The sequence below is a fragment of the Anopheles moucheti genome, chromosome 3 (assembly GCF_943734755.1).
Source record: "Anopheles moucheti chromosome 3, idAnoMoucSN_F20_07, whole genome shotgun sequence".
NCBI lineage: Eukaryota > Metazoa > Arthropoda > Insecta > Diptera > Culicidae > Anopheles > Anopheles moucheti.
In genome coordinates, this window is record NC_069141.1 from 78,936,670 (window position 1) to 78,956,972 (window position 20,303).

A 20,303-nucleotide genomic window follows, 5' to 3' on the forward strand; every position below is an offset into this window, starting at 1 on the left:
ACTGTAAAAGCTTTGTTTATATCCATGAAGCTTCGAAACAACTAGCTTTCAACGTCGAATAACGATCGAACGATACGATATAACAGAAATATTTATATTTAAAAGAACGGGAAAAAACATATCAAACTATTCATCTCAGGAGGACGATGAAAGGACAATGTGGCGGGATCGAGTAGGAACGAATAGTGTTTAACGCGTATTGGTGTGTATGAATGAGTGTACGTATGTGTGTAAGCAGATTTTTTTAATATAATCACGCCTGCTCGATCAGTGAGCGGTGGTATGATGCTTTATATAGGGAGCAAAATGAAAATGATTACGGCAGGGATCTGAACGGGAGACGGTAGTTAGGCTTGGGCGGAGAGATGTGAGATGTAAGTTATTTTGTGTTTGGTTTTTTTCTTTGCACTAGAGCTGACTGACATTAAAGCACGTGAACTCACCATCGGAATTTTTCTTGGACAGTGCCGTTTCCGCCACCGAGTCTTCGCTGAGACTTGGGTTCATGGGTCTACCATTGTTGGTCACTTCTGCGCGTGAATAGCGGGTTGCGAAGCGGATTCCGTTTGGGTGTTTGATGTATATTTATGTGTGGTTGTGTGTGTATGTAAGAGCATTGTTTTATGTTCCATCCCATCCGTCGGTTTTGGGGTGGGAGGAGGGCCACAAAAGCGTTTGTACGTGTATGTGTGTGTGTGATTTAGATTTCGTATCGAGTCATACGCAGTATGGCGTTGCGTGGCCATGATTACACCAGTCGTGGTCAGGTGAATGTGTGTGTGTGTGGTAAGGTAAAATCACGCGAGTAAGAAAACAAATCGTTTGTACGTGAGTTTTTATCAGATTTACGTTTTTTATTAGTTATTGCATTGGCAAAATGTCCCCGTCCATGTTCATAACCACAAAATTTATGTACATTTTTTTGTAGTTAGAACATTCGTTTTTTCGTCATGTGTCGGCGGTGTCGCATAGCGTAACAAGAAAATGTGGAAACCAAACAAAACAATAGGAAAAACAAAAATTAATAGTCAAAAAACGCCCCCGACGCACAGCATAGCGATAAGAAAAAGAGATAAAGAGAGAAAGAGAAAGAGAAGGAGAGAAAGATGAAAATGAAGGTGAAAAAAATCCCCTTTGCCCTGTTATTTTTTTTTTTTTTGGTGAGGGCCTTGTTCCGTTCTGAAAGAATGTTTCAATTTAGCGGGTAAAGTAGTGATGAAAGGTAGGAAGTGATACGCGGTAGTGTGCGTTGCGCTACTACGCTAACAAACGGGACGTTATGCTTCAGCGAAATGGCGGCTACGACAGCGTATTTGAAAAAATAAAGGTGTACAATAGATGAACCAAACGGTAATAGTGATCGGTGCATCAAATCCGTGTCCTTTCACACACACAGACACACTCAAACACGCTTCGAAACATGCAATTGCACTTGGAAGGTGTAACGCAAACAAAACCAAAAACTGACATAAAACAAGAAACAAATCAAACCCGAACATGGTATGAATTTGAGCGAGTGACATGGTTGTGTGATGTTGTTGGACCGGATTCGGAACAAGTAGCTTTACGGTAAATGACAAGAAGTGTTTTCTCCTGTACAATTTTATAGCTGGCTAGTAATTAGGATTGCGCCGAGCGAAAAACAAAAGTGGTCTCTGCTTACTTTTAGCTATCAGAATAAATAATTGCTTCAATCAACAGCAGCAGTAGCCACTCACAAGTGTAAAGCTTGTAAAGCTTAGAAAGAAGTCAAGCAAAAATCTCTTCACCATGTAGTGTCTGGGCTTGTTCGGTAAAAGAGACCAGGGAAGATATAAAGAGCTGGACAATAAAATGGTGCACTAGGATATCATGATCGAGGTGCAGTAGTATGGTGTATTAGGAAAAGCTTCCCTTTTCATAAAATAAAAATGATGAATTAAAGCGATCTGATCGAAATAGGTATGTGAGGAATGGGGAAATTAAATCAAAATTCGAATTGGCTAAGCTGTGTGTGTGTTTTTTTTTTGTTCAAAGATGAGAGAAAAATTGTCTCAACACTCTGAATTGGTTGGTTTAGAATTGTTTTATTGGTGTCAAATACGGACAGGTTCAGCCAAGTACACCAGAGACAGGGTGCTTCTCTTTCACTGTTTCAGAGAAAGAAATGTCTCCACACTAATGTAATTTGTAGTTCAGATTAAGATTTCAATAGAATACCAGAAGGCATTCCAATAAAGACTAGAAAACCTGACCGTTCTTCTTGACTAAAAAAAGCGTTGGAAGCCTATGATATGTTAGCGAGGAATGGTACTATTTAGCAAACATAAGAGAGTAATGAAATTGGAAGAAAAGAGACTCCATTCATTCCCTCAAAACGCTAGTGCTCATTTTGGGAAATTAGGGCTCTAACGCACTGTCCATTTCAATTTCAAAGCATAGTTTTCCGAACATTTTTTTCCAATGGTAGCGAATGTTAGGCTAGCGATAAGGCCTTAATAATTTCCTATCAACCTTTCAAATGCGAAAAAAGCTATTATTTATAATATAAAAATCCATTGAAAGATCAAATGCACAACATCAGTACAATCGAAACTGAACTGTATAATAGAGCGTAATCGCCCAGATAGCTTCAAACGTTCACTAACTGGCAAAGGATGCATCAGGATGCTTTCTATTACAGCTTTGAAATGACAATACAGTACTGCTTGCTTTAAGCGTTCATTAGCTGTCAACGGATGATTGGGTTGTGCATTTTCCCTTTGTACCTAAAGTGAATTTCAAATGTACAGTGTTAAACAGGTTTAATAGCCCCTGTGTGCATCAAGCCTTTACTAGCTGTTAACGGATGTTTAGCAACTCTATTGTTTGATTTTAACAGAAAAAACGGAATCTAAAAGCACCATTTATGATAATGGAATTGAAAGGAATACTCTTTACGAATAAAAATAACCCCAAATCACCGTAGGATGAGAATGAGTGCGACTGAAAACAAAGACGTCCCACAAAACGTAAGCGATGATAAAAGTTAAATGAAAACCCAAACAAATACGGACATTGCCGGACATTGATATTATTGACACATACACAGAGCGCGAGCGCAAGAGTGTGAGAGGCTTACACGCTACGGGAGCATTGGTAAACGGTTGGAAATGGAAGTTACGATGGGGCCATTTATTGGGAGCTTACAATGGGGTATGGGGATGAACGTTGACAATGGAACGGTCAACTCCGATCGGCACTTACCCAGATTTTCCGATGAAGCATTGATGTCGGTCACGCGAGGACAACGGCCCGTCCGGCCGCTCCCACCGCCGCTCGGTGGCTTCGGGTTGCCGGGTGAGTGCAGCGATTGGCTTTTGTGCCGCCGGATCGTGGGCAGCCGGGCCACGAACGATGCGTTGTGCTTGAAGCTCGATGACGCCCGCCTAATAAGTGATTTATGATTAAGTCCATTGCTATCAGCACTTTTCGAGGGTGGGATGGAAATTTTGTCGAGTGGGTGTGTATTTCGAGTGTGAGTGTGTGTGGTTTGGTTTCGAGCCAAGTGGTGTTTTCCGTTACGAAAAAAGGATATCGGAAAAAGTGTGTGGATATATGTGTGTATGTGTGTTTGTATTGGTAAAGGTTATATATCGTGTGACAAAACCATTTAATGGATTGACATTTGATCCAACGCGCACCATTCGTAGCCCACAGCGAGTAGTTGGTGTGGTTGTGGTTGTTGGTTACGAGCGATGGGCGATAAACCAACACCAATTCCAAGAGTAAGGAAAATAAAGAAACAATCAACATCCAAAACCAAAAGCGGATAGAACAACAGCACACAAAGAAAGAAAAAAAAACATAACAGGAACACGTACACAGGCAACAGACACAGCATAGATTAAACAGGGTTTCATACACCGAACGTGGTTCACAGGCACAGGCAAAAAATGGCAGCAAGGAGATCAGAATTGGCGTATTAAAGAGAGCAAGAGCGTGTGAGTGACAGAGGGCATAAGAGCGATTCGTGGTTTAGCGGATGCACCATAATCCCACATACACCCATGGTGCACCAGCACGGTCGTCCCGGTAGCGTACAAAATAAACATATTTGTTTTCCATATTGACCAATGCGTTGCGAAAATTGATTACGATTATGCAGCGAATAGCGCGGATTTGCAAAGCATTAATATCGCAAACGGCAAAATAGAGAGAGAGAGTGAGAAAAAAAATGCAATTGAATTGAGCAGCAGTGTTCGTTAACAGTGAGTGCAAGATACAACAGTTGTGTGCGAGAGAGAAAAGAGGAAGAAAAAAAAAACAAACACGGCAACAGAAACGAAGAACAGGAAGCCAAAATGCGATGATTCCCAATAGTTATGGTAATAATTCATACGCGATGTGAGATAAAAGGTGATGAAAATAAAACCAAACGTCATGTGAGAATTTCCGCCGTGAATATTGATGAGCGCCATTGTCCATGATGATCGTGCATGGTGGTGGTGGTGGTGATGGTGATGATTATGGTGAGTAAGGACACGATCACGTTGATGTATTTCCGGTGGTTTCCGATAGATGTCCATTGATGGTGGGTTTTTTTCCCCAGTTTGTGACCAATCATTAACCATCATTTTGTGCAGCAGCGGGGTTGTTGTTGTTTGCGTCGCGTATTTCCATGTTGAAAAAATGGAAAATCCATTTTCCAAATTCAAACCCCCCCCCCCCCCATCAAGCCGGGGTCAGATGTTGTAACAGGATCCAGATGTTTCCGGTTGGTTCGGGTTGGTGGTTGGTCCCCGGTTGTGGCGATATTCGATTTGTGTCGGGCAGGTGTAACCGATGTGGAGTGCAAAACATGGCCGCCGCAAAACGGGTGCAGCAAACGGTTTATGTACAAAACAGCATGAATGCGTTGCGTGAGTGCGTGCCGTTGATGAGGCCGGACGTCAGATGTGTCAGACAGGCACGAGACACGCGTCATGATTTTTTTGTTGCACGATAACCGTGTGTGAATGTGTGGTTGAGCGCGCGTGTAACATAGCAATGGTGTTGATTGATTGAATGGCATGGCGGGTTTTTGCGAGAACGAGCAGGCACAACAAACAAGCAGGAAACAACATATAGGAAAGTAAAAAATGAAGAAAAAAAGAAAATAGAAGAAAAATTATAATCATGTCGTGTGTGTCATTAAAAGAAAAGCTTAGATGAACTGTGCTTAAAAATTCAAAATTAAAAACTGTTGGAAAAATCAAAAAAGACCAAAACAAAGTCCGAAACGAAGAATAGGATTATAAGGATTATGTTACAAAATCGAAAAAATGGTAAATATTAATAAGAAAAATAAATGCTAGAATATGTTTAATTTAACACGATTCATAGGTTCCGAAAATAAAAGCAACCCCGGATCGATGCAAATGCATGTTTCATATAATATGGAAGTAAAAAACTTGGTTCGAAAACTTCATGAAACCTTATTTGAAATGGATAAAGAGTGTAAAAGCTCAATGAATTAAATGCAGTTATTTAAACATATTTAATATCAGACTGGAGAAAAGGAAATCCATTGTTTTATGCGGTGATTGTAGCAATCGACGTGGGAATTATCTAAGTTGTCCAGTACGTTATTTGTCCATAAAAAGATTTTAACATGTTTCATCAAAATTGCATTCAAAACAATGAAGTCTGATATTAGAGTGACACTCCAATTTGCATCAAAAACCAAAATGGATCGAATTTCTATCGCTCAACCCCCAGTCAAACGGAACGTAAATTGACCCTTTAAGTAAACGGATGAATTGGGGCCTGGGAATTCATCGAATGACTCGGTATGATAAATAGGTCAAATAAGACGACATTCTGCGCAGGAAAGTAGGAAAAACAGAACTGCCGGCCACCAAGAGTTTGATCTGCATATTTGGTGGGACTGGAAGGAAATCTTGTATTATGAGTTGCTTCATATGATCATTTTCAGATCTCTATATTCAAAAACAAGACGGTTTAAAGCTAGCGATTGACCAAGAATGGCCTAAATTGGGGGAGCATTCTTGAGAAATTTTAATGAATCCACCAAAAAACTGCAAACAAAACGAGAAAAATGTGAAAGTCAGAGCATTTTTCTCTAACAAAACACCAGACTCTTTTGAAAGATGAGTCATAAAGTGACTTATAAAATAGTTGAAAATTATTCAACGAATCAATAAAGTAATGGATTTCACGGACATATAATGGATTTCTTTTCCTCCAACCTAAATTTATATAAGAAGAAACAAGTTATCAAACACTTTCCTAGCAAAACCATGGCTAATAGAGTTGTAAAAATGAGTCAACATCAGTAAATAAATAGAAGCAGAACAAAGAAAGCGATGAATTGGACGTAAGCGAAAACTTCAAACTCGAACTCCATATAAAAGCGATAAACAGGAAGAGCGAAGCATATTTTCGTATAAAATTACCAGACAAAACATGTTCAATGTTTGCAATATTTATAAGTAAACGAATCACAACTTTTTTATACAATATGTTCTTACAACTAACAGAGTGGGGGAATGTTCATCTTTGACATGATACGTCACAAGATTAATCGCCTCGACCATCGGCTGCGTGGAAAAATGCTGATCCGAATAAAACTGCTTTCGTGAAGAATTCGCAGCTTCCAGCATATCGGCAAAGGAAGCTCCAGTTAAGCACACACACATACCCACACTCGCTCAAGAAAGGAACGGAAAGAACAGCACCACAATGTCCAACACAACACATTGCCAACGACCATGGACGCAAACGGAATGCCGTACCGTTCGCCCTGCACTCTACCGAGCCGTGGCTTTCAAGTAGATCTACGTGACACGGAAATAATGGAAATAAAGGTCCTTCCCCTAGCCCCAAGAGACAAGTTGGCCGTCTGTTGATCCTTGGTTAGCCCTCGCTGGCTCAGTGCGATGGGCGCGGACCAAACTTTGCTCGGTAAACCAGGGGCGCACCCGGGAGTGATAGTTTCCTTTCGTTATAACTTCATCGCATTTGCATATGGTGACAATTACGATGGTCGTCTCTAGGAAGGTCGAGCAGGGGGAAAGCTACCGAGCGTTAGCTGTTCTTTCCTTCTTTCCGTTGCGTGCTTAAAAGAGTGTGTATATTCTGCTGTTTCACACAAACGAATGCTGGAATGGAATGCTCAGCTTTGTGCAGCTTACGGTCACGGAAACGGAAGCAAGCTGTCGGGTGTATTAGAATAAAATAAGGGAACTGAAACCGTCGAAAGACTACAACACCAGCGTTACACATGTTAACAGCACTGTGACTAATGCCACTGCCTCCAGTGTATTCCGGGTGAGCACGGTGGCCCTTTTTCCCCCCGGGAGGGTTGAAAAATGCAACGGAACAGACGGACACACAATTTCCAAAATTCGAGATACGTCTGCATGGGACGCGGACGCGTGCACGATTTAGAACAGTCATTTACAGCTCAACCCCGGACAGTCACTGACATTACAATTTAATGAAACGGGATTTATTTACCCCAGCAACAGTCTGGACAGGTGTGGTTTTATTTAATTATTTAAATTAAATGTGAAAACAACTCTCCCACAGGCTGGTGCAAAACGCTTTTACAACGCTAACTTGCTTTCTGAAATGTGTAAAGTAAATGTATAATTTATGAGTGTTATTTACGGCAAATATGCAATCTAAGTAGAGAAATAGTTATTATGAAACGGTAGAGAAAACGGACTAAAAGCATTACAGAACTGAGCAGCTATCAACACGCTAGTGTAAACGTTTTATTTAACTTTAAAGCACATTATGAAGAAAACTGTACGAGGCACTAAAACATTCTATACTTCAAAACTTCAACTCTAACCACTTGAAACACTCGGAAACAAAATGGAGAAAAGAAAAACAAAGCAGTCGAGAGAATGTTGCCATGGAAATTGAATTAAAACATTATGGAAAATGCAATTGCAGACCAGTAGAACACGTTCCAAAACCAACACGAGCACAAAATGTACGACAGCAGTTAAGTTTTGTTTTTCGAGCTTGCCAAAAATGAAACAAAACACTATTCTAAGAATATTTTTAAAAAAAACCTCTAGCCCGCACTGCAATAATCGGAACAATTGCAAAAGGGCAAACCGCGATTTGCATCGCAGAAGTGAAACAAGAGCCGCTAAACGGTCTACGGTAAGAGTGAAGCGTGTAGATTGTGGTGCTACAACAGCAACAAAAAGACATTCAATTAGATTTAAAAAAACGAACGCTAATTATTAGACAAGAAACAAAACTCCGTGTATAAACGCTAATCGTTTTCGGTGGAGCAGATCATTGTCCGATCGCAACGCGCTATCGCAGTGTTAGAGATTAGAGGTTTTCGTGTGTGGGTGAGCGAGTGTGTGAGTGTTTTGCACTACTGAGCGAAACACCTGGTGGACACCCCTTCGGACAGGCAACACTTACGCGGAACTGGATGAGGCGGCCAGTTTTTCTGCTGCCTCCAGCTTTGATCTGGTCGACCGGACCCCAAAGAGAATGGGAAGTTCGTTGGGTTGGTGATGGGCGGTGGTTGGTATTTTGGTGGTTTTGGAAAATTAAAACACAATTGTAAATCGGTATCAACCGGGGTTTTTTTTTTAAAGTCGCATTTAATGATTGCAAAATTGTATTTTCAACGGAAACGAGCAGTAGAGTTGCAATATGCAGACGAAACAAGTTTTGTAAGTAACAGAACGGTAAGAGCAAACGAGAGAATGGAACAAACAAAACAAAACAAAACGGAAAGAACGTACAGACGTACAGATAAAGACGAGGTTCGTTAGGGCGCACGTGAGACCATAACCAGTTACCGAAACCGGTTGGGTTCTAGGCAGAACAGACAGGATACGGCATACATACATACACAGCAAAACACTACGCAAACTATTGGCAAACGGTAACGGCTGTGTACTTAATAATTGGACGGTGCCCCAGCACACTAATGCCAGAGAGCTAGCCTCGAAGTGAAGTGTTTTCGGTATGCGTTAACTAGAGCACACACACACCCGTACACGTGGCAACCGAACCGAACACGCTAAAAGTGCAGTCCGGTGCCGGTACGAACTACGAGCTACTATAAGTGCCTATGTCACACAACTACTCTTGTTACCCGTACGAGGGACGACCCATGCAGCCTAATGCTGCCAAAGTGTCCCGGGCCGGGGTAAAGTGTACGAAAGATACGACAGTGAGCAGCGCAAGCGAGCAAGACGTTACGAGTTAGATAAGCGGAGAGACGAAATTTCGGACGAAAAAGACAATAAACATTAACAAAACGGGCGAACACAGTGGGCTACGAAAAAGTGTAAAGGTTCCAGAAAGCTTTAAATGTAATTTAATTACTTTCCCTACAGGGCAACGTGTCTATCGTAGCTGTAATAGCACTTTGCTTGCATATTGATTCGGGTACACTGTACACTCTATGGTAGAAATATTTAATTAATCACAGGAGACCAGAAGACAGCGCCCCTTTTTGCAGAACAATGCAGTAGAATGAGTTAGGGAAACGGTGGACAAGAAGCCGTAGACGAACTATGCTAGAAATTGGAGCATACTTCTAGGTTGACATGCAGATAGAACGCTTTAAATTATGCTTCATCAGTTGAAGGGAAAGCGAGAAAGAGAGACAGAGTAAAATCATTACAACAGCGAGGAAAAGAAAGATATTACGTACGTACAAAAGCATGTCGTCTTGTGATAAATTTACACCAAGGACGTTTTAAAATCTCTTTTGCAAGAATTTCCTTCGAAGAAGAGTCTCGGAAGTCATCCGAGATGGTCAAGTGATGAAACAACTATCAAGTGCGTGTGAGAGGGTGCTATTGCTTCCCTTCATTTTCTCACTATTTTAATAGACTCAAAGAAAGAAAGTTGACCCTTTTCCTTTTTCTTCCACACTCGCATCGTCCGCCAGCCCAGGCCAATCAAAAGGGCGTTAGAATGGCATTATTCTTTTGCCCGGTAGTTGACAATTCTTCTCAGGGGGTAAGAAAGAGAAATAAAAAACCCCCTTGCACTAGAGCACAAGATCGCTGGCGTTGATGCAAGCGCCGGTGGTTGCAGATTTGATGCAACAGTTTGTCCCACTCACCCGGTTAATGGTGTCGTTTTTGATGTTCTATAATTAAAGCACAGTGTTCCACTCCGTCAGAGCTGCAAAAAGTGGCTGCACTTTGGCGTAATGAATTTTTCCACCCAACCAACCCCCAGCTCTGGGCCCAGCTGGCACAGAGTGGGTCAATTCCGACGATCTGGGTTTTCGTGACGATTGTGCTGCAGAGCGTTATTATTACCATTATTATGGCTGCGAATGGGGATAACACTGTTAGCTGGCGAGGTGTCGTGTAAGTGTTGAAATGCTTATGACGTGTGCATGCACATTAGCATGCCCTGAAGGTAAGCCGTTGCGCTTTGCGTTGTACGACTGGGATAGACAAAGTTTATTATTTTAACAGTGACCTTCGGTGGGAATGAATAAAAATTATCTGGACTGCAACCCCTAAATGTATGCAATAATCAAATCATTTTGGATTTTGGAACCTTTAAATAGTGATTATACAAAAAAAAAATTATTAACCTAAGATGTTATAATTTTAAAGTCAAAGCAAATGTATTTATGCTTCTTTTAAATTTATTTTAATGCTCCATCAACACAGCATTTTTTAAATTGTTTTATTTCTGAATTGCTAATAACAGAATTATACTATTTATTTCTTGACTCAACAACATCTAAGCTTGTCATTTTTGGCTTTCTTTATCTTTTTCCCTTGTAGACTAATGCGATACTTTCTGATTTCTTGCGAATTAAATAAAAGAACACGTGATTTTGCCTGTCGTTGATGTCGCTGTGTGTCCACTCTGGTTTTATTTCCTTCTGTCACTGAGCTGTCAAATTTTAGCTTGACTGACAGTTACGTTACGTTTACGTTTATATGCTATGTTTAGTTGCTGGAGTTTAACCGCTACAAGACCATCTAGCGGTCTATCCTGCGTAAGGGTAGGAATGGTCCGAATAAGATTTTGAAACGGGTCTGTCGTGTGGAAATCGACGCCAATTCCAATATACCATCGATATTTATATTACAAAACGACAAAATAAATGGAATACATTGAAAGTATCCAGAAATACCAGTGAGAAAAACTAGAAAAAACTAGAAAAACTAAAAGATTAACTGTATTTTGGGGTCTCTTTGGTAATCAGAAGTATATCATTTGTATGTCCCCTAAACATGTGTAATAATATTTTAAATCCTTACCGAAATGTTTACAATTAATTTAAGAGGGACTTTAGTATGCATTTTGCGCGCTAATTAAACCACTTCATATAATCACCATCACACTTCATAAAATGTCTCCATTACTGTAACGTGACAAATTGCTGAAACATCTCCGTATATTTTGTTGGTACGTCTTTCGGCAGGAAATGAAAATTCTAGTTCCGTTGTGTAAAGGTCAGCATCGTAACGATAATGAAAAGTATAATGTAGTGGAGTTGATTAAGCAACCACCCTTAATTATCATCGAAGAACAACCATTCCAAATTACATACACTCACTAAGGGTGGAAAAAAACCGTCCCCGTCTTGATGCAAGCCCTAAGCTACATCACTTCACAACCGTAGGCAAGATCAAATTTGTTCAACCCCAAAAACCGAAAAACCGAATGGGGAAAAAAACACGACAGAAGATGAAATGAAAGCGGCGGAACACTTTACCACCACCCAAAATGCGTCCATTATTTGGCTTTATCTATTTTACTGGCACTCACTTAAGAGCGTCTGGTTTGTTAAAAAATGCTGACCAACTGTATCTGTCTTCGTGGTTCGGTTCGGGGCCGGCCCGGCCGGTCTGTGTGAGTGTGATGGGTGGGTGGGTGGGTGAAAGGCGAAACGATCTCAAAATCAACGGACGGCGGTTTGTTTGAATTATTTTAAATGCTTTCGTTCGCAAGACAAAAACCAAAAACTCTCCACCCGCCGTAATAAAGTCAGCAGGCATGAAATGATGATGGACCACAAACCACCACTCGGGACGAAGCGGAGGGGGGGGGGGGGGGGTCTCATTTTCCCTGTTACATTCTCTGGCGTAGCGATGGTGAACGATGGTTCGCGCGGGAGGGTTCTTTTTAATTTTGCACATGGCAATGAGCATGGCAGAAAAAAAGCGAAAGCGAGACTAGGCACCCACGAACAAACGAAACCCACGGATGGGCTGTACAAATTATCCTCGCCCAACCCGACATCGGTACGCCATCAAGCGCATCTCATTATGATGCAATTACAGTGGAATTCGTAGCCTTTCCGTCGTTTCGTTGCCTTGGCGGAGGGATTTCGCTCGCGTTTGGCTAACGAACCACTCTAACAAATTGAAGCGGAAACGATCAAATAATGCTGTTGACAGCTTCTGTTGCCAAGTGTTGACGATTGTGTCGCCTCCTCCGATTGGCGCAAAAACACATTGCAACGTCTTGTGTTTTATCGCGCTACCTTCTTGATCAGCATCGGTCGCCTTGTGTATCTTTTTCGTGAAAAAAACGTAAGGAAAGCAAAACGCACCACACTTCGAGCACGGAAGATAATAAATTAAACTTTTTCCCCTAAATTCCTGCACGCAGGCTCCTCTGCGGTACGATTGCTAAATAGGGTACCATTAATTCAATGCCAGCCCATTTCGCTTGGGTGGTAAAAACACATTATGCCTCGCGGAATGTGTTCCACCATCAGCTGCAGCTTGCAGCTGCATCGATGGGAACTGAACCGGTTGGCTGGAACCGGCATGGAAAAACAGAACGGCAATCGATAGCTTAGCCATAAAAAGCAGCTGGCACAATTTATGTTCCATTTTTATCCCTTTTTACCGCTCCCCGAAGCAGTCAACTATTTTCGTTGCGCTGTGGCGCAGCGTGTGGAAGTGGAAGCGAGAAGCCAAGAACAGGATGCAGTGGAAAATACGTCACGCATCAAATTGGAACGCCCGATATGCCGGAGACGGAAAAACTCAATTCAACTTTTCACACATGCCCCGACAGCACGTCCTCGTGGGAAGTTTATTGCCACAGGCGATCCACTGCCGGAATGTACGAATGCAGCCATTGTTGGGCTTCCTGCGGGCGAAACAGAGCAGCCTTGCGTACTTGAGCAAATAATGGTAACTGCATGGTAGCATGGCATCGGATGGAACCGGTTCCTTCTGAAGATTCAATTGAAAATACTCCCACCACCCAAAGGCGAGTGAGTGGGGTTTTTACTTTACACCTCTGTTGGCCACATGAAGTGTTGACCTAGGTGCCAGAGTGGAACAGGTGTTAAAAATAAGATGAACAACTATTTTTATGCACTTTGATGGTAAGTGATGATACAAAGAAAGTCACAAAAGTGTCGGGCGGATGTAAGCTACAGTTCATTGTTACGCTTCCTACTAGTACGGTTGTGTCTCTCTACACTGCGTTTTTACGATCGATTTTCCCAGTGCTTTAAGCAGGTTTTGTGTAAAGCGTTATTCCAAATCATCGTGCGTTCCTCGCTTAAGCCCGAAGTCTGTCTAAAACGGCCTAAGTCGTGCTGTATCATCATTAATTTCTACATCGGTGATTTGTTTGCACTTCCCACTACAAAGTGCTAAACGTTGGCAATGGCTCCTCAGTGCAAATCCTGTGCTAAACCGATCACTGAAGATATAGAAGTTTACGTCTGTGGTGGTGTCTGCAAGGGATTGTTTCACTACCCATGCACGGGTCTACAGAGCCTCACTGTCAAGGAGCTTTCACGCCCAAATACACAGCTGTCTTGGTCCTGTTCATCATGCTCCGATATGAAACGTAATGGAACCGATCTCGCTTTCTTACTCAACGAGTTAAAATCGTTTGTGATGGACGAATTCAACAAGCGTTTGGAAACCGTCACTGCTTTGAAGGATTCGATGATGTGTGAGTTTGATAGTCGCATATCGTTGGCACTGGATTCGTTCAAGAAGGATGTCAACATCGCTGGATCCCACACTCACATGACACCGGTGCTCAACACTATCATCCATCCGTCGAATGCCGCTACTTACACCACCGATACACCTCGTCACGCACACTCGGCGCTAACGCAAGGCTACAACGCGCTTACTAACGCACCGAAACGCAGACTTGTCGATCGCTCCCCGCCGACTGATTCATCATCCGCCCCACTTCTTCACGGGACCGCTTCCACATCCAGCCTCGATTCTGTTATAAAAACGGTTCCCCTTGAGGAGCCCAGAACCTGGATTTATCTCACCCGAATCGCCCCTGAGGTCACCACAGAGGAGGTGACCGAAATGGTTATAAAGCTGATTGGAACCGAATCGGTCATCGTACATAAACTCATTGCTCGCGATCGTGATACGTCAACACTCTCCTTCATCTCATTCAAAGCAGGGGTTCCCGCTTCATTCCGGGACACCGCATTGTCAACAGAAACGTGGCCTAATGGTATCGTTTTTCGCGAATTCATCGATAACCGGACCCGCGCACAAAACGTCTGGCGACCAGCTCGGACCAATAATATTGATCCGGTAACTGTTCCTGTGGCACTTAGCACTCAGGTCTGCACCGATTCAGCGGATGCTCAGCTACCTCAACTCGAAGCGAACCGGCCCAGATCAGCCAGCCCTTTTGCGCTGCCTATACAAACGTTCAACCAGTAACCAGGTCAACAACCTCCTCCTCACGCATAATAATGAACACGTCACTTAATATTTACTATCAGAACACACGAGGCCTGCGCACGAAATCATCAGCACTACGCGTAGCCACGGCCGATACTGATTTCGATGTGCTTTTGTTTACCGAAACCTGGCTCGATGGGTCGATCCCATCATCGCTTTTGTTCGATGACAACTATTTAGTAGTTCGCTGTGACCGCAATACTAACAATAGTTGCTACGCCCGTGGTGGTGGAGTACTCATCGCTTGTGCCTCATCATTATCCGCTCGTGTATGGCCTGTCACAGTCTCTCTCGAATTCGTCCTGGTATCGATACAGCTCTCACACTCAAAGCTCTTCATTGGCTGCATATACATCCCGCCAAACCGTTCAACCAATGAGGAAACTTTATCTCTTCTGACGGAGGAACTCATCAGAGCCAGCGAAAGATGTAACAACAATGACATGCTGCTTATCTTCGGAGATTTTAATCTTTCATCTTTATCGTGGCTACCACAAAGCTTCTCCACACCTCTCAGCACTACATCTTTCACGTACTATCAGACCAATTCATCATCGCAATCGATCAACGGGTTCCTCGATGGGATTGCAGCGAATGATTTGTTCCAATTAAGTGGAATATGCAATATTTATAATCGTCAACTCGACTTAATAATTGCAAACCAACAGTCAGCGGAAGGCTGTTCCGTTATACTTCCTTCCAATGATCCGCTATTGCCGTTGGACAACCATCACCCGGCACTCGAGCTGTCTATATCCATACGTCCACCAGATTCATTGCCGCTGCGTGATTTCTCTCGTGAAACTAGTTTAAGATTTAATTTTAAGAAACTCGATGTGTATAAATTCCGTTCCTTTTTGTCTTCCGCAAATTGGAGTCCTTTCCACGATGCCTCTTCTCTGGATGACGCCCTTTCCACGTTTAATTCCATCATCACCTCATCCTTTCCCTACTGTTGTCCCATTATTAAGCCCCAACGTCATCCCCCATGGTCCGATAGAACTTGGCATTCCCTAAAAAGAGACCGAAAACGCGCTCTCCGCATTTTCCGTATTTCACGATTAGATCTCGATAAACGTATATTCAAATACGCTTCTACGGCATTTCGGATCTACAACAGAGCTCAGTACGGATCATTTATCGCCCGACTTCAGTCGCGTCTCTCTAGATATCCTGCTTCCATTTGGTCTTTTGTCAATTCCCGTCGTAAATCATCTTCTATCCCTCCTTCCATGTCCTTTGGACAATCCACTGCCTCATGTCCCGCTGATATATGTTCCCTGTTTGCAAACCATTTTTCGAGTGTCTACGCCGACCCCACTGTTGCCTCAGGTGCCGATTTGTCTGATGCGATCTCCGGTGCTCCGGCGGATATCATTGACATGTGCTTTATTGACTGCAATGGGGAGATCATATCTTCCGCGCTTAAACATATGAAATCGTCGAATGCGCCTGGTCCCGATGGAGTACCAATGTCTGTTCTTAAGTGTTGTAGTCAAGTCTTGATGCCCTTCTTAATGTCACTCTTCACGTGGTCAATCCGCGAGTCCTGTTTACCGTCCCTTTGGAAATCTTGTGGTTGGTTCCCATTTTTAAAAAGGGTGACAGGACTCAAGTTACCAACTATAGAGGAATCCCCAAACAGTGTGCAATGTCTAAAGTCCTCGAGTTCATCGTTAATTCCCAACTGACCCCATGTGCTCGTAGTTATATGTCTCAAAATCAACACGGTTTCATGTCTAGAAGATCCGTTGTAACTAACCTGATGTCATTCGTTCCTCTTTTGTTTGAAAATATAGACGCTAAACGCCAAATCGATGTCATATATACAGATTTTAAGGCCGCGTTTGATCGTGTACCGCACAAAATTCTTATTAGTAAACTAAAAAAAATTGGCATCGGTGATCCACTTCTCGGATGGCTTGAATCTTTCCTTTCCGGGCGCTCATGTTGCGTCCAGCTTGGTGCTCATACCTCGAATCCTTTCCCATGTCCTTCTGGTGTGCCGCAAGGCAGTGTCCTAAGCCCTTTGTTGTTTTCTTTGTTTGTGAATGACCTCTATTCTGTTCTCCCTGCTGATTGTTTCCTCTTGTTTGCCGATGACCTTAAGTTGTTCCTACCTATTTCCTCCTCCATGGACTGTATATCGCTTCAATGTTACTTAAACTTATTTTCAAATTGGTGCTCTGTAAATGGCTTAACTTTATGTCTCCCTAAATGTAGTATTGTTTCATTTTGCCGCTCCTCCCAACCCATTAGTTCCATATATCATCTTATGGGTACTCCATTGGATCGGGTTTCATCTGTTAAAGACCTGGGTGTGTGGCTTGACCACAGGCTTAACTTTACTTTGCATTTCGACAAAGTAATCAGTAAGGCATATAGCTCCTTAGGTCTCCTTCGCCGCATTGGATCAGACTTTTCGGATCCTGTATGCTTGAAAACTCTGTATTGTAGTCTCGTCAGACCAATACTCGAGTTTGCCAGCATAGTGTGGTCGCCTTCCTCTCCTTCTTCCATCCTCAGATTCGAAAGAGTGCAAAAATCGTTTACACGCTTTGCATTCCGTAGAATTTTTGGCTCTGGTTTCCAGCTCCCTCCCTATCCTGAGCGTTGTAAGTTTCTTGGGCTTGAGTCCTTAGAAAATAGACGAACTCACGCTCAAGCCACGTTCATAGCCTCAATTCTCCTTCATGAAGTTGATGTCCCTGGTATCTTATCGTCTATGAGTTTATATGTTCCATCTCGTCGTCTCCGTTCCCGTCCTCCCCTTGCTATAGCGAAACGGCGTACTGAATTCGGAGCGAGTGATCCTCTTTTAACATGTATTCGTCTTTTCAATGGGTTTGCCACTTTCTTCGACTACGGTTCTCCTCTTTCTGTTTACCGAAACCATCTTCGGACTCATATTTCCTCTTTGTAACCATTTTCCTTTCCCATCCTGTCTAACGTTTGGTTTCTCCTTTTCCCCCTCCCCTTAATTCTAATTTAATTCTAAGCTTTTTTTTTTGTATATCCTTAAGGAAAACAGAAATAAATTACAATAATAATAATAATACAGTTATAAAAATACTTTACGAGTTTTGGATGTTGCCCAAGGATGAAGGATTATGTATTTTTAATGTGCCAGTTGGGTATTTACCAGCATAAAAAAGCCCAAAAATCAATCTTCTACTATCAGCAAACAATAGTTCGTAAAACTTCAACTTTATCATGAAAAAGGCGCAGAGTGACGTCACCCCATTTATTATTCATAATAGTGTTTAATTTGCATTATTAATGTATGAATAAATATTTTGTTCAAATTTGTGATCGTGTTCAAGGTCCACTGTTAAATTATTTACATGAAGTACCAGGCGTCTCCATTGAAAATTTTCATAATTATTGCATTTTTTGGGTAATAGTGGTTGTGAATTTAAAAAAAAACAAAATACGGTGCTTCTTAGCAGCGTTAGCTATAAATTGAAAATAGCTTCTTTGTCAAAAATATATAGAAAGTCTGAAGAATTCTAGCACCAACTAGGTACATTCTAGTTCAACACTACAGCATAATCCACAACATAATACATAAATGTTTCCGAATTGACCAGTTGATGCCCAAAGTCTTAGTAAGAACTTGAATTCGTATGTTTGTTGTTATTATCATAGTTTTCTTCCTTGCCAACTTGTGCGGATTCTAAAACTTCTAAAGGCATTCTATTTAACGCCACCTGGTGGCGGGTTCAGAACTAAACTTAGCTAAAGAGTTTTCACAAAGTATTTTTTATCTCTTGAATTGATTTCTTCATGATTTCTTCATGGTTAATTGTGTAAGCAGATAATGTTTAAAGTATAAAACTCCTTACCCGAATTAAAGAATTCTTAAAGATCACTAACTTTAACCCTGACAATTGTAATGTAAGCATGGGTTTCATATTTGTGACTCTTGTGAATTTATTCGTCGTTAGATTTATCAAATTTATCTTGACAGTGATCTAGCTTATAGCTTCAGTAACCTTGACACTCATAGATTAATGATATAATGATTTTTCTACACAATCTCTCTAGCATTGTGATCTGATTTAAAGTAAACTGTTGTGCTTCTGAACAGACGAACACGTTTAAATGAACTGTTCACTACTGTTCTGCCGTTACGAAACACTAAGTCGGCAATTTAGTGTCTATCCATAATCAAAGTGATTCAGCAAATCCAAACATTAACAGGCAGCGACCCCCCAAACATCACTTTCAGGACGGCACCATCTGTTGAGCCTCCCGTAGCGAATGGAGAGGAAATTCAATTCACCATCACTCCGAAGCCTGCCGGAAGTTGACAAGCGTCTTCTGGTTGGCAATCTTAAGGATCAAACCACCGGCCTCCCTTATCTGTCTGTTCTTTGTTTCCTTCTCGCGCACACATACACACACACACACACACGCACACGCTCATGTGCAGCGTATCTCACGGTGTTCCTCACCGGAAGGAAGTCTCACAGCACCGGAACCGGCGGTAGTCGATGGAAGAGAAAATAATTTCCCACTAATTACGTGTTTCCAAATTAGATTGCCGTATCATGCCGCCGCCACTTTGTGACCGCATCACGGCATGTGAAGGTTGCCCGCTGCCCGCCGAAACCGAACATCACACAGCTCGCATAGCAATCACGCTGGATGGCTGCTGGACTGTCAGTGCGCGCTAATAGAAGTGTCAGGATGTGGATTTTGTTACGCTGACGCAACATGCGCCTGCCTTGTTCTAGCGCGTGTACGTGAGACTGTTCGCTGTCCCATTGAATACGATCATGGGTACATGGGTTTTGCCGCTGTCGACATGCCCACGGAACGGTGCAACGGGTTCGTACCTCGTTCGAAAATCGATAACTTACAACGGGGTCAACTTGGGGTTTGGAATTCATGGCTCCACGATGGGGGGTGGGGGTGCATCGGGAGTTCCTTTTTTTTCTATCGGTTTCATAACAACTTAAATTATTCAACTCAGTGCGCTCAACCCGATCACCATCCCCAACCCAACCCACCCCGAACGTCGTCCACGGCACGCCGAACGCAATCAAAACATTATCGGAAGGTCCTGTTGTTGCGCTTCGTTTGTTTGTGTTATGATGAACATAATTTACCATCGTTGCTGGTTGTTGTTATTGAACCGCCCAGCACTCACGGTCCCCACCCAGTTTGGACTCTGGTTTCGAGGGTGGAAAGGGTGATTGAATCGGTGAAGACAACGAGAAAAAAATGGCACCTAAAAGAATGCCCCGGGAACGGGACACAGTAGGGAGTAGGTCGATATTAACCTTTTTTTTCGGTACGATGAAAGTTTCCAAGCTCGCCTATCCGTACCCTCTTCTCACACACACATTTTTTTGCTTTTCCCAGCAGCAGCAAGTTATGCCGTAGAAAATGTTGAATGAAAAATTGATTGAAATTCTTCATTTCGTACTGGGTGCTGGGAGGGAAAGGATAGAACTTGAACGTTTCTTAGTTTTTTGCAAACAAAACGGCTGCAAAACAGGGCGAAACAGACTGGAAAACTGCCACCACCCACAAATATTCACGCGCACACACACATCCATATACACACAGAGACGGATTATTATGAAACGGGCAAAACAAATGAATAAGTAAATATTT

The 20,303-nt window shown here is 42.4% G+C and overlaps 1 protein-coding gene across 5 annotated transcripts in view; it reads right to left on the reverse strand.

Annotated features, from left to right (window-relative positions):
• The window catches only part of LOC128304599 (potassium voltage-gated channel subfamily KQT member 1-like), a 161,538-nt gene that overhangs the window by 52,404 nt on the left and 88,831 nt on the right, over positions 1-20,303 (reverse strand). Inside the window, exons 10-12 of one of the 5 annotated variants that reach the window (XM_053041802.1) lie at positions 8,413-8,460; positions 3,226-3,407; positions 444-530 (exon numbers count right to left, since the gene is read on the reverse strand). In XM_053041802.1, coding sequence (XP_052897762.1) covers positions 444-530; positions 3,226-3,407; positions 8,413-8,460 — 317 coding nt within the window. Of the gene's footprint in view, positions 1-443; positions 531-3,225; positions 3,447-8,412; positions 8,461-20,303 lie in introns of all 5 variants that reach the window. The other 4 variants (XM_053041803.1, XM_053041806.1, XM_053041805.1 and 1 more) reach the window with 4 other exon arrangements.